This window comes from Stigmatopora nigra, chromosome 12, assembly GCF_051989575.1.
Source record: "Stigmatopora nigra isolate UIUO_SnigA chromosome 12, RoL_Snig_1.1, whole genome shotgun sequence".
Lineage (NCBI taxonomy): Eukaryota > Metazoa > Chordata > Actinopteri > Syngnathiformes > Syngnathidae > Stigmatopora > Stigmatopora nigra.
The window spans coordinates 9,228,308-9,241,991 of record NC_135519.1 but is presented as its reverse complement, the minus strand read 5'-3'; the positions used below and the strand labels follow the sequence as shown (position 1 = coordinate 9,241,991).

At 36.7% G+C, this 13,684-nt stretch overlaps 1 protein-coding gene across 39 annotated transcripts in view; it reads left to right on the top strand.

Moving 5' to 3' along the window:
• LOC144205579 (neurexin-1a-like) overlaps positions 1 to 13,684 on the top strand; it is a 198,040-nt gene that overhangs the window by 140,585 nt on the left and 43,771 nt on the right. For all 39 annotated transcript variants that reach the window (XM_077730020.1, XM_077730052.1, XM_077730051.1 and 36 more), the window contains one exon: positions 7,026 to 7,207. In XM_077730020.1, coding sequence (XP_077586146.1) covers positions 7,026 to 7,207 — 182 coding nt within the window. The remainder of the gene's footprint in view (positions 1 to 7,025; positions 7,208 to 13,684) is intronic.

Genomic DNA, 13,684 nt, shown 5'->3' with positions numbered 1-13,684 from the left:
TTACGTGCTAAGCATTTCACAAATTGGATTTGTTTTGAAAGTGTTGAATGCATTGGAGTCTGAAATACGGTAACTAATGATTCTTGGAAATTGACCATTATTTCTGTGAAAAAAATCAAAGGGTGTCATGTTAATATAGATGTTATTGAGATCCTCATATGAAAAGAAAAAGCTGGATAAAGCAGCTGAGTCTAGGATGAGGGCTTCCCTGCTGAATCCCCCATGACCCAACCTTAGAAACGTTGGAGAAAATGAATGAAGATAAGGATTGTCATCCTAAAACACCAACCAAAGGTGTGCACACATATGCCCCACTTCTGTCACGCTAAAAGAAGGCCAAACAAAAACAAAAAAGTAACCCCACATACCCTCTTTTTAAGTTGTTTATAATTCAGATTCAGCATTGCGAATGAATGGCTCCTAATATTTAACCTCAGGTTAAGACTTGTAGCTATGATTCCTTTGCAATTTACAATTGCTCACCTGCAGCTGAGTGACTGGCCTCTAATCCACTCTAATAGGATTGTGGGATTTGCGCAACCTCATTGCTCCTTCCATCTTGTCGAGCCTCAGGTATACTGGGAATGACTGATAAAAAAAAAGGTTTACTGAATGTGTGTGATAATATTAGCATATTGTGAGCAATACTGTGTAGGAACACAATACAAACCCACACATATTCATTCATTTCTTGTTTTCTATTTATTTGTTAGGAGATGCGTGGTGGTATCTGTGTGGCAAATATTGGGAGGGTACATGCTGCATGTGTTTAAATATAGTCGTGGAAATAAACACAGACTAGTAAACTATTATACTGCAATGTGTTGTTAACTGTGTATACAGTGGAAGGAAAAAAACGAAACTAATTTCTTAGTTAATTGTGCTTTTGAATCATATACATGTGTATGTGTATATATGTGTATATATGTGTATATATGTGTATATATGTGTATATATGTGTATATATGTGTATATATGTGTATATATGTGTATATACGTGTATATATGTGTATATACGTGTATATATGTGTATATACGTGTATATACGTGTATATATTTGTATATATGTATATATGTGGATGTGTGTGTGTGTATATGTATGTGTATGCGAATGTGTGTATGTGTATATGTGTATATATGTGTATATGTATATATGTATATGTATGTGTGTGTGTGTATAGGTACAATTTTATTTGCTATTCATTAAGACGAGATGCACTTGATTGTTGTCATCCCAAAGCCTCTTCTTTGTGTGTGCTGTATTCGTTGTGCTGCTGTATTTGTTGTTGAAGTACGTTGGGCTGCACATGGTGGCATCACAGGGCGCAAGACTCCGATAAGAGCCCTGGCCATGGACTCTGTTTTCTGTCGCACTTTCTTCTATGTAATCATTCCTCACCTTTTTTTCCCCACACTAACAAGAACTGCAGACATGCACTCATCTGCTCGCTCCCCATACAGAAGAAAGCCAAAATGTTAGGAGTGTAGGATGTTCATACTCGCACACAGGCTCACTGAACCCAAATAATGATGACACTAATGTCACATGGCATACAATTCTCCAGAGATTTTTTTTCTTTTTTTTTCCGAGCAGGGATTCAAGTAATGCTTCATATTATCGGAGTCTATTTTTTGATGTGTGGAAATTAAACAGTGAATGCAGAGCAATCTCATCAACGTTTTCTGGCGAGCGAGAAGACTGATCTGAGTGAAAGGGTGCATTGTGTATTAGCTGCAAAGGAGGCAAGGTGATGATGAGAGAGTAAATTAGAAGCTATCAATACTGTGGGACACCTCTGAGGGCCAAAGCGGGTTGGCTGAGATGCCATGTATGCAGCTGGTCAAAGGAACAAAGGGCCTGTTGGGTGTAGTGCACCCTTAGGACACTGGGTCTTGTCAGCTCAGGCTGGATGGGCCATTCTGCTCCACAAGGCAGGGGCTCATGTTTCACTCTGGGCTTAGGGGAAGTGAGCACAGCAGTGGATGGGGCAGAATGCTTCAAGGGACACTGGTCGACTGAGCACTCGTGGCACAATGTTACCAGCCCAGGGGCTACTGCTTTGTCCTCAGCCTTGAATTGATGGGCCCTTACCATGAAGAGCATGACGAGGGTGGTCAGTATGGCTACCCGGAGGCCACTTTGTGTGGGGTTAAAGCTTATCTCAGCAAAGCAGCGTGAGAACAAATGACAAGCATTCACTGCAAATGTATCGTGCGTAGTCATTTATTATTAATTAGTTTGTTCATATGTGATGATTTGGTCGATAAAGAAAGTGGTTTATGTTTCTTTGCCATGTCAAATTTGACATCCCAAAAAGTCTTTCATGGCATGAACACATGAAAGTGAAATTACGCCTGACAGCATAATTTATTTCCCTGGTCTAAAATTGGGTTTCAGTAAAATGTTATTCTATACATTCCAACAGAATGCTCCTCAACGATATTTTTCAAAGCTATTAAATCAAATTATGGCTATGACTTTATTCTGTTCTAACTGGCGGACTCATCCCTTTGGCATCATCTCAACGAGAAAATTGCAGGCAGGGTGTGGGTTTATGTTTGACTGTAGAGTTGTGTGTGAATACACTAATATGCTAGTTTAATCGCCAAGTGTCCTCACTAGCATCAACGCAGTGGTACCTTGATTTGTGTAGGTTAACATTGCTAGTAGTTCTCCTCTAGAAACAAACAAAAAGTGAGCAATCCGTAAAAACTGAAGTCTCTCAGGCAAGTCTAGGGCCATGGGAATGACAGCACAAAAACAGAAAGGTAGCATAATTATTCATGCAGTAACCCCGCCTGCTGTGGTAGCTGTGTTTGTCTAATTACTAGAAATAAGGCAAAACTGCATAACATTTAGTTTTTTAATAGTGACCCTCTACAAAATAACTGTACTTTCTAACTGGCTTGTTTTTAATCATTATTTTATTCCTTTCCCTCTCAGTGGATATACTCTCTTTATTCTGCTTGTGCCTTCAGCTTTTCTCCCTTTATTAGGTTTGTTGCCCCAGTAATTCTGGGCTGGCATCTTATAGACTTTAATAAGGGTGACCAATCAAAGGCAGCAAGCAGCAATGCCCCACATTGTATCTCCACTTAATTTAATTACATCAATTTAACCCAGCCAAGAGTGAGACAGGGAGCAGGGGGATTAATCTTTATCGGTTTATGAAGGCAGGTTGGACTCTGTCTAAAATGCTGTGTGAGGATTGGCATGATGAAAGGGGCTTTAAGGCTCATAGGTCAAGGGATACAGTGAAAACGATACTGCCCTGTGAAACTGTGCTTATTAGAATACTTGCCAAACCCTCGGAGAATTACTTAACCTTTTTTTTGTAACTGTTAATGGCACTCAAAGAAAAAGGATTATCAAGGTCACACTTAAAAGAAAGCAAATATGACAATGACGATGTATTCGTGTTCTTTATACTTGGCATACTCACGTTTGACAAATGCTATTCAGTCCAGGAAAACAAGACCAGAACTAGAATTAAAAAAAAAAAGCAAATCAAATAAATAAGTATTGATGATTAGAAAGGTAAAAAACGAAACACTAATTAATCACCTAGCAAAATGACATTGTTTTACGATATATAATAACTAAATAAAAAAACATGCCGTTTGAATACCTCAGATGTGTAAAATTAAGGCCGAATGTTCAAACTCATAAACCACAACTTGGAAAGAAGGTTGCAATAAATGATGGCAATTACAGATATAACAGAAGAAACACCAGTTCTGCATTTAAGATTATCTACTAGCAATGAATTGCAATTTTTTTATTGGTAATGCATATATAGCAATATGCAGAGGCTTCTCTATCAAAAGGTAAATAAGCTGCTTTCCCCCTGGATTTACAGTATTTAGCTTTGGTGGGCTGCATTGTACTTTCCACTGACTAGGAAAAAAAGAATAATTCTGACTTTGCCCTCGATTAAGATGTAAGAGGGATGTTTATCACTTAGAACAAAAGGAAACAGGAGTAGAGCTATTTGTGCAGCATTTAACAGTTTATTGTAATAGCAGAACAGGAGTAGGTAAATAGCTAAACACTTAACAAGATTACCATGATGTGCAAAATTGATTAGAGTAAAGAAAAAACTAAATGATATAATGGTAGGAAAAGGTGCAGTTCCCCCTGAACATAGAGCAGCTTGCATTTCCATTCATTTGACTCTGGCTTTTAATTAAGGTGATAAATGGAGTTCAAAAGAGAATTAAATATCCATGACAATTTATTGTCACAAATGGTTGAGGTAGGCCGGTGGATGTGGGTGTGTGTTATTGACTTTTCTGTCAATAAAGCCTAAGCAGCATTGATCAAAACAAACTGCTTCATAAACCCAGTGTTTGAATAGGAAATTGTGTTCTGATATTTTTAAACATTTCTAAAGCATCAAATATAATGATTTATCAAACACAATTATGGCACTCTTTTTTTTCTTATCATGAAGAGACCTAAAGATGGACAACGTCAATTAATTAACTTTCTTATCATTTAAGTGCTGCTCTGATTTTGCGGTTGTTACTCAAATTAAGCTCATTTCCCTATTAAAAGCCATTGAAGTATTGGGTTGATTAATTTGACTTTCTGCCACACTTATCTACATACTCGAGTAGCAGAAAATATTGGAAATTATATATTTAGATTTTTAGCAATCATTAATAATGTACCTAAAAAAGGAATAAAAGGTTTAGATAGTGTAATCTATTTTAGTCCACTAGACATTACTGGAAGCCTTGGTAGTGGACAGTGTAAGACGTGTGAGGTGCTGATGGAAAGCAGATCTATAATGCCTTGTCTCCTTTTCATATTTCCATCACATCTATGTAATTATGATTGGATTCCTCCCCAGTTTCTCGGAAGAAGCAGTAATATGACACTCATTATAGGAGTTTTGGAGGTCAGCAGTGAGACATCCTGCGTGGGTGGGTTTTTAGCTAATCATACAGTAGGCATGTATTTCTAGCTACTAGCCAGTTGAATCAAGGAACCATTAGTGACAATTCAAGATGGCACGTCCCTGCAATGAAAGCCCAAATTTAAACTATAATCTTAATTACTGGTTAGTTTTTGTATCCATCTGGTCACTTTAATTAGTTATGAACTACATGGCAAACACTAATCTAATACAAACAATGCCATATATATATATATATATATATATATATATATATATATATATATATATATATATATATATATATATATATATATATATATATATATATATATATATATATATATATATATATATATATATATATATATATATATATATATATATATATATATATATATATATATATATATATATATATATATATATATATATATATATATATATATATATATATATATATATATATATATATATATATATATATATATATATATATATATATATATATATATATATATATATATATATATATATATATATATATATATATATATATATATATATATATATATATATATATATATATATATATATATATATATATATATATATATATATATATATATATATATTTATATATATATATATTTATATATATATATATATATATATATATATAATTGATTGAGAAATGGTTAACCGTTTGACCAAGTCAATCATTCCAATCATTCCTCATAATCTTTGCCAAAAAATAAAGGTGTTTTTTTGCCAAGAGCATTAAATGCAATGGTTGTGCAAAATACATATTGGATTTGGAGTCCCATCAAGAAAATCACAAAGACGAAGCTAGTGCATAATTACTCCCACTACTACTTCAGTTATAGGATAAATGTGATTTTTGTGGACACGTAACATCTCATGCATAACTGTGTAGGAGCTAATTAACCTTATTGCCAGTGTATCATCATCCTCAAGTCATTTTGGAATATTTTTATTCAGACTGTTCAAGATTTGAGATGTCTATTACTTTACACTGTCCTTGGAATGCATGTTTCTTTTGTCTACTTCTATGAAATGAGCAATTTTGTCGTGAGTTACTAGAAATGACGATATAATACTATGGCTAGAATGAGTGTCAGATCATGTCGACAGCGTGGGGACATGTGTGCTTGAGGGTGATGTTAGCACAAACCCTGATATGATTTAGAAGAGCTTAATTATAATAATCTGCTACATGGAGAAAGTGGTCGGTAGCTACGAGGAAATCTCAGTGTGAGCATTAAAATTCTCTGTTAAGAGGCCAATAGCCAACATTCACTTGTGAAACATGACTGATAATCGGCAAAATAGCTTCTGAACTTCATGGAAACCAAGTAGGTTGGCCGTGAATGTATTATGGTTTGTTTTTTTCCAAATTTTATTTTAGTAGAAGACATCAGAGGAATAATGTGACATAAATAAATGACCTGCTAAAAGTCTTACTACAGTAAAAAAATATGGAAAGCGAATGAAAACGTAAAGGTATTTTGCTTATGTCCTTGTAAACAAATGAACTTTCACTATCTTTTTTTATTTAATTAATGCATTTGTGTGTTTTGTCTGTCACTTTTAATTGGCTTTACTTATTTCTCATTTAAAAGGGAATCGCTCCCATCTATTAGTGGCACCATGCCACAGGGATCTGTCTCACTAAACAGTGAGGTAATTACTACGACTTCTCGATCTACTAGGTCATGTTCATGGTCTCCGAAAGACAACAATGTAATTCATGCAGACAGGAAATAGCTGGTGTGGTGGTCACCAAAAGTCATAATTGGATCAGTCAGTCAATAATACCATCGCCTTTCAGGCTACTAATGAAGCACAAGAGGCATGACCGTGCATGCCAGTTACTTGAGCAACATGACTGCACACTCACTAGCATTCAGCTGCAAGCTTTTTCTCTAGAGGCGTTGTACATAGTAATCTAAAACGGAGTAAATGCCGAGTATTATGAGGAACGTGTCCGCTGTCCCATTTTCTAAATAAACTGAAGGCTTTTTGTAATGTATTTGAAAAATAAAATCACACAGTACACATCATTAACATGTTCCATTTGTCATTGTCTTGTTTTTTCTTTAGCTGGAACAACATACATATTTGGACGAGATGGTGGCATAATCACGTACACATGGCCACCAAACGATCGGCCCAGCACGAGAGCAGACCGGCTGGCAATTGGCTTCAGCACTCACCTGAAGGATGCTGTTCTTGTCAGGGTGGACAGTTCCTCTGGTCTTGGAGACTTCTTGAAACTGCACATCGTAAGTGGAAAATCATTATCACTTAAGACGAAGCTGTGTTTAATTTGGTGTCGTAAGAAAATGGTTAGTTGGATAAGTGGTTAGCGCATCGGCCTCACAATTTTGGAGTCGAGGGTACAATCTCAGTCCAAATAACATAGTGTGCAGGTACACAAAGTCAGTGTGGATTGTGATACAGGACGTAAGCCTCTCCTGAGCAAATTGGACACCCTTTTATCAAGTGGAATTGCATTTTGGCCATTTTATTGTCACATAGCCCAACGATTGTTTTAACGCTGTCCATCATCTGAGTGTAACGAGCCAGATTATAAGGAGGCGACCTTTAATGCTCACACTGTTCATCTCCAACTGTCATACAGACACTCTACCAAGACACCGATAATAACCTGAATTGGTTTAGAGGCATAGCAATAAATTGAATGGACTAATGCTATAATTCAGGATCTTAAAATGATCACCAGCTTCTCAATCACCAAGTTTATTATTACTGTTTTTATTATAGTTTTCATCATTTTATTCCCTGTGTTTTTGTGGGCCCGACTCTATACATTGTTATAAATTAGAAATGTTTTCATTTTTACTTCAAAATCTGAGAATTACATTCAAATTTCAGAAAGGAGAAAGCTGATATGTTGACAGAATAAAATAGAGCAAAGTATGAAGCACATTTTTCCAAAATAAATATCAGAAATGAAGGTTATGTCGGTTATATATCTATTCATAATTTGAATATATATGTAATGTAAAAGTAATGAAAGCCTGCAGAGACCAAATGAGAGTCTTGGTGTGTGAAAATAAAGACAGCAACTCTCCTGCAGCTTGCATCAAATGCATATGTTACCTTGTTGTAACACAACATTCAATTGACAGCAGAAACTGTAGATAAACCATGTTCTACACGCAGGGGCAGTCGGTTGTGAGAATCCCTTCTCCTTTCGCATCAGCAGTCACTCCGATTGCTTCCTCATAATTATTTATTCATTAATGCAGTGTTCTTTGGCGGGCTTTGGAAAAGTCGCATTTTGATAGAGGAAATGGGAGAAAAAAATGTGTTTTAATTGCACAAGATAAATGTTCAGTCATTGAATCCCATCTGTGTCTGTGTGTGTGCGCGCAGTATTTAGTTCACATTAAATGAAAAAGATAATGATAATACATATTTTAAAATTGCATCTGTGGGCTCATGTTCATTAGAATGCATTCCAACCAGACAACATTGTCAAGAATAATTCCCAAGGGCACCCCACTCCCCTCGTTCCCCTTTTATTTCCTTGTGTTACCTCGACTCCTTTTAGGAGGAGGAGTGTGTCTTTAGCTCTATGTGAAGGGATTAGTCCAGGTTTCAGGATGTACGCTCTCCCACACCCACAGCCTTTCTTACATACCTACTATATCGTACCTAAGACTCCCATTTCATGATGACAGAAAAACTATCGGGCCTTGAAAGACAACCTCAGTTCATGCTTCCTTTTTTTTTTGATTGAAAGAAAGTGTAAAATTTGGAGAGTATGATTTAAAGCTGCTACAAAGAGTTTTTATTCCTCACTCTACTGTTTCTTCAATGCAGAAGATAATGACAGTGAATCCGTGACCACATACTAAAGGGGGACCAAATTTCTAATCATTTTTCAGAGTTTCTTTCCATTATTCCTCTTCTTTAATTTCTTCACAAAAGCACAACACTGCATTACTTAGAATAGAGGCATTTTTAACACAGCGTATGCAGGTAGATGTTTAAATGGTAAATCTGAGCATTGACATTATGCATTGAGGGTTTATTGGATATTGATGATAACTGGTATGTTTATCATTTTCGTTATTGTTGTAAAAGCTATTAATTATTTTCCTAGATACATATCTAGTGTTTGAAGAACCACTTAATTCTGCATTGCGAAGAGGGCTCAAACACTTTGTGCCATGTGAATCATTACAATTCTCAGAGAGCCTTATTTTGTGAAAAGTAGCCGAAATCCGGACTCGGATGCCTTCTGATAAGGACATAGACCTCTTCTTATATTATTTGACAGTGCAACCTTTTGAGAGAGCTGCAGTCATGTTTTTTGGTCGTTGTAGTTTGGTATTTAGTATAAAAAACATTCTTCATTCCATCTCTTCACAAATGGCACAAGTCACATTCTTTATTCAGAGTATCTTTGCAAGTGAACTGAGTAGGTGTGCAGCAACAGGCAAGTGAGAGACGAAAAGGTCAAGGAAAGAGTTCAAGCGGACAAGCTTGAAAGATTCAACACAAAAAATATAACCATATGTATCTGTCATTGAAGTTTCAAGCGTACCAGTATTATAAAAGTTTGTTTTCAGATATTTTTTTAGTTTATAGTACGTATATGTTCTGAAATGGCTTCTGTCCTCTTTGGCATTCAGTGGTAACAGCATAGAGTTGACAAATTTTATTGAATTTGGCATTTCTATTGATGCATGGTACCTTGACTTGAAGACATTTTCCTGTTTCCTGTTCTTTTAGAAATGTAGTATATACTGAAATATTGAATTGAATGTCTCTGTGATAAAGTCTCATGAAGCCATATTTATACACAGTCTTTAATGGACTTTATCCTCAATTGAACATTATTAAAAAGTGGTGCAAACTAACAATTTAATCGACCACTCTACTTGTGCTGGTTTGATCAATGAAGTCTGGTCCGCACACTCCGTGCAATGCTTTAATATATCTGACCAAACCATTCATTCTAGTAATTTTATAACTCAATTTGGGCCCCCTGGGTCAAAAAGTTTGCCCTCCTTTAGTATTGAGTATCTTTAAAGCAGATTTCTTGAACTAGCTTTCCTGATATCATTCATATTATTCAGCCTGTTGAACATCAGTTTTCCAAAATCATCGGTCTTTTTTACCAAGTCATTCAGTCTATAAAACGGTGCTTCTCAGTTATGTTCATCTTTTGTTGTCAATGAGCAGAATTGTTGAGCAGTAACAGAGCCTATCCTCATACTCATGCAACATCCCCAGGGTCCCACTGAGCTTGTTTTGTACTAGCTCTCAAATCTCTGTGTGGGGGTTAGGGGACGACGATTCCAAGTACTGTCTTCGATCCTTTTCTACTAATTGCCTACAAGACTTAAGAAAAAACAAGCAATGAAGGCACCCAGGCTAAGACGATGTACTACGAAGTTAATGTATTCCGTAGATGAGAGAAGATCGTGGAGAAATAATGACTCTTATGCTGCAGCAATGCTCCCCTTGCTTCTCTTTGGCTGTCGACGGGGAAAGGGATTTTCTTCGTCTTGTGGATCATAATTTTACAGTAATTCCAAGTCTCACTCCCTCTCCCATTAATCAGGAAAAAATAGCTTGGGGGCCATGCATAGCCATGACAAATGTATGAGAAGTTGCATGTTGGAGTGGGGAAGTTTTTGCTTCTGAATGTCTTGTGCCCAATTTTAGCTTCACCACTAATGACAGCAGATTCAGATTTGGTGCTGAGGTGAGATAGTTACCTGGGAGAGGAGCTGTGAATCTCTGGAGACAATTTGTCATGCTATATTGCACCTATTAAATAAAGCTCCAAAGGGAATAGCTCTTATTCCTACTTTCTACTTCTGTTAATGCCTGAGAGCCAAAAATTACCTGCCGTGCTCACTGCAGTCCTGCACGCGATAGCCACTGAATTTATGTTATACATTGTACCTGTGCTATTTGTTTGCTGTGGTCGCATCACTCAGCTCTGCTCCCGGTATTCTACTTCCAGTCACCATTGAAACTTTAAATCATTTTAATGTGTCCCTTATTGCCGCAGTTGCCACCTCACGGTTTGCTAACCTACTGTCATGGATATTTCTATGGCAACAGAGGCTCAGGAAAACGACGATGCCCGTGTATTTTCTTCAAACTACTATATTCCACTATATCTATTTCATGATGTTACTTATTCGACAATGTTGCCGTATGTCATCTATTGCAACAGCAAACGCGAAGCATTGCTGTGATTTTTAAAACTTGTAAATAATTTTGTTTTAAAAGCATTCTCTCTTAGTACTCGAACTAAGGAAATGTTTTATTGGTCGAAACATATTTGAGTGATCTTTTTTTTCTAAATCTCAGGTTATTATATTCCTGGGAAATGCTCTAAATGGAAAAATATATAGTGGAAAAAAGTACACAATGATTCATAAATTGATTTGAGTAACTTTCACATCATAGTTTACATCATAAAGCTGTGTCAGATTATTTTTTATCAGGGTTTGGTGTCCTAAAACAGTTTTTACAAGATATTACATCACTGGTTTATGATTGTTTGGGTTGCAGCGAAGTAGTTTATATCATTTTTTTCCATTGTTTGCTATTCCCCCTTCCTATTTAAGGATGGTAAATCAGAAAAAAATCAATACAGCCAATTGGGATTGGGATTGCAAGCATTTATTGTGTGCAAATAGATGTTTTCCCTTTATTGCCTGATTTTACCCCATTTCACAGTTAGCAGTTACAGCTGAATTGCTGTGTGTTGGCCATTATTGTTAGCAATTTGCAGAGATTGACTTTACTGAGGCTATACTAATGCCACTGTAATGGCAAGTTTAAAGATGACCATGTTGGGAAGACAGCAGTGAATGGAACAGATGGGGGAGCTTCACTGACCTCATTTAGTCCCTATGTGATGATTCAGTCACATCAAACCAGGAAAACGACACTTGTACTCATTCGCTGGATGTGTGCTTCTCACACAATAACAGTCTTTGGATTGTAACATTTGCCTTGGCATTTCATTTCATCAAAAGAAACACAAGCATTGATTTTGTAGCAGAATAAGCGTGTGAGCGATCACGCTCTAAGACAGTGTGTGAGAGTGAATCGCATAACATCTCTTTAGTCATATACTCAGAGCAGACACTCTACTCAGATGATGTTACCTGACCTCAAAGAATCAAATCTCATCATCTCCATATTGCGAGGGGACAGTGTTAGAATCACCATTACTCATCTTTCAATTCCAATCATTTCTCAATTTGTTCAAGCTCTTTGGCCGCAATGAAAGCAAGTGGTCCATGAAAAGAGGATGATTTTGTTGGTGTGTCTACGTGCGTGCATGCATGCTTGTGTTTTCCAGTGTGCAGCCAATGATGTGCTTTCTGTTTTATTAGGGTTACAAATCAAAACTTGTGTAGAATGTCTTTCTCAGAGCTAAGCATCAATGCGTTATGTTCTTTGGGATATTGCTACAGATAACATAAGGGAAATTTAATTTCATAGTCTGTCCTTCTGGCACCGTTTGCCTGTTTGGCATGCGCTTGTGTATGTGTTACAATGTTAAAACCATTGACATATCATTCATATTTTGAAAATAGAAGCATACATTTGGTTTTATCATCCAAGCCTCCTATAGATCACGGATGCCTCGCTTTAAATTGAGTAGTCATAGTTGTATGATTCATTGTCATGGTGCATTTGCATGTTTTTGAGCGGTTGATGCATGCAACACAAGTGAATTGGACGTAGCTTTTGACTTTTTTTTTTGCCACAGCTGCCCCCACCCTCAGGGTGAGATATTTTTAGCTTGCTTTTATCTTGCTCTTTGCAGTAAACCAGACAAAACTGCTAACTGTTCTACAATGCCCCTGTATATTAAGAATACTGGGACTAAATTAGGCCACCGGATGGTGCAGTGGTTCTTTCGCCTCACTTCAGTTCGATTCCTACTGTGTGGCAGTGCATTGTGAGTGCACATGGTTGTTTGTCTCTGTATGGACTGGCGACCAGTATGGGATATTTCGCCCGAAATCTCCTGACCACCCCTTGACCCAGGCAAGGATAAGCATTCCAGGGTCAGAGTACCTACGTATTATAAATTTATTGACCAAGACAAAAAAAAAACCACTCCAATTATTAAATGCAAACCATTACAGAAGAAAAGAAAGAGCCAGGGAGCTAAAAATTAAAGCCTAAGTGATGAGAAGCCCATAGCAGTTTTAACAGCTTTGTTGATGTCGGAGTACAAGTTGGCTTTCCTTGTCAAAAGTTTTGACGCCCTTAGATACGCCAGTCCCCAAAAACACACAGTTGCTCCTAGATCAGACTTGCTAAATGGGGTAGTACTGGAACAATATTCCGAAAAAACAGATCTTTTTGCTCCAGTAGGAATTTAGGAATGGAACAGAACAGTAATCTGATGACGTTTCGTAAGCAGGCAATGACACAAGCATGGATGAAAAAAGCATTCTGAGTAACAGCCTCTGTGTTTCTTCCTAGATTTCAAGGTTGTGCACAATATAGGAGTGTAAAGTGAATAGACTGAGCATGCAAATTAGCACGTCATTACCTCGATATATTAGCTTTGTGTGTACAGAATGGGTGAGGCTGAGGTTCACTGTGAAAGTCTATTATTAGGTTGAAAAACTGCATCTTAAACTGCCTTCTCTGCATAGATTAGCAGGGCATTTGTGCTGTTAACTGTTTATTGAGTCAGAGGCTTTCACTGACTTTTTGAATATCAGATTTTGTTCCTT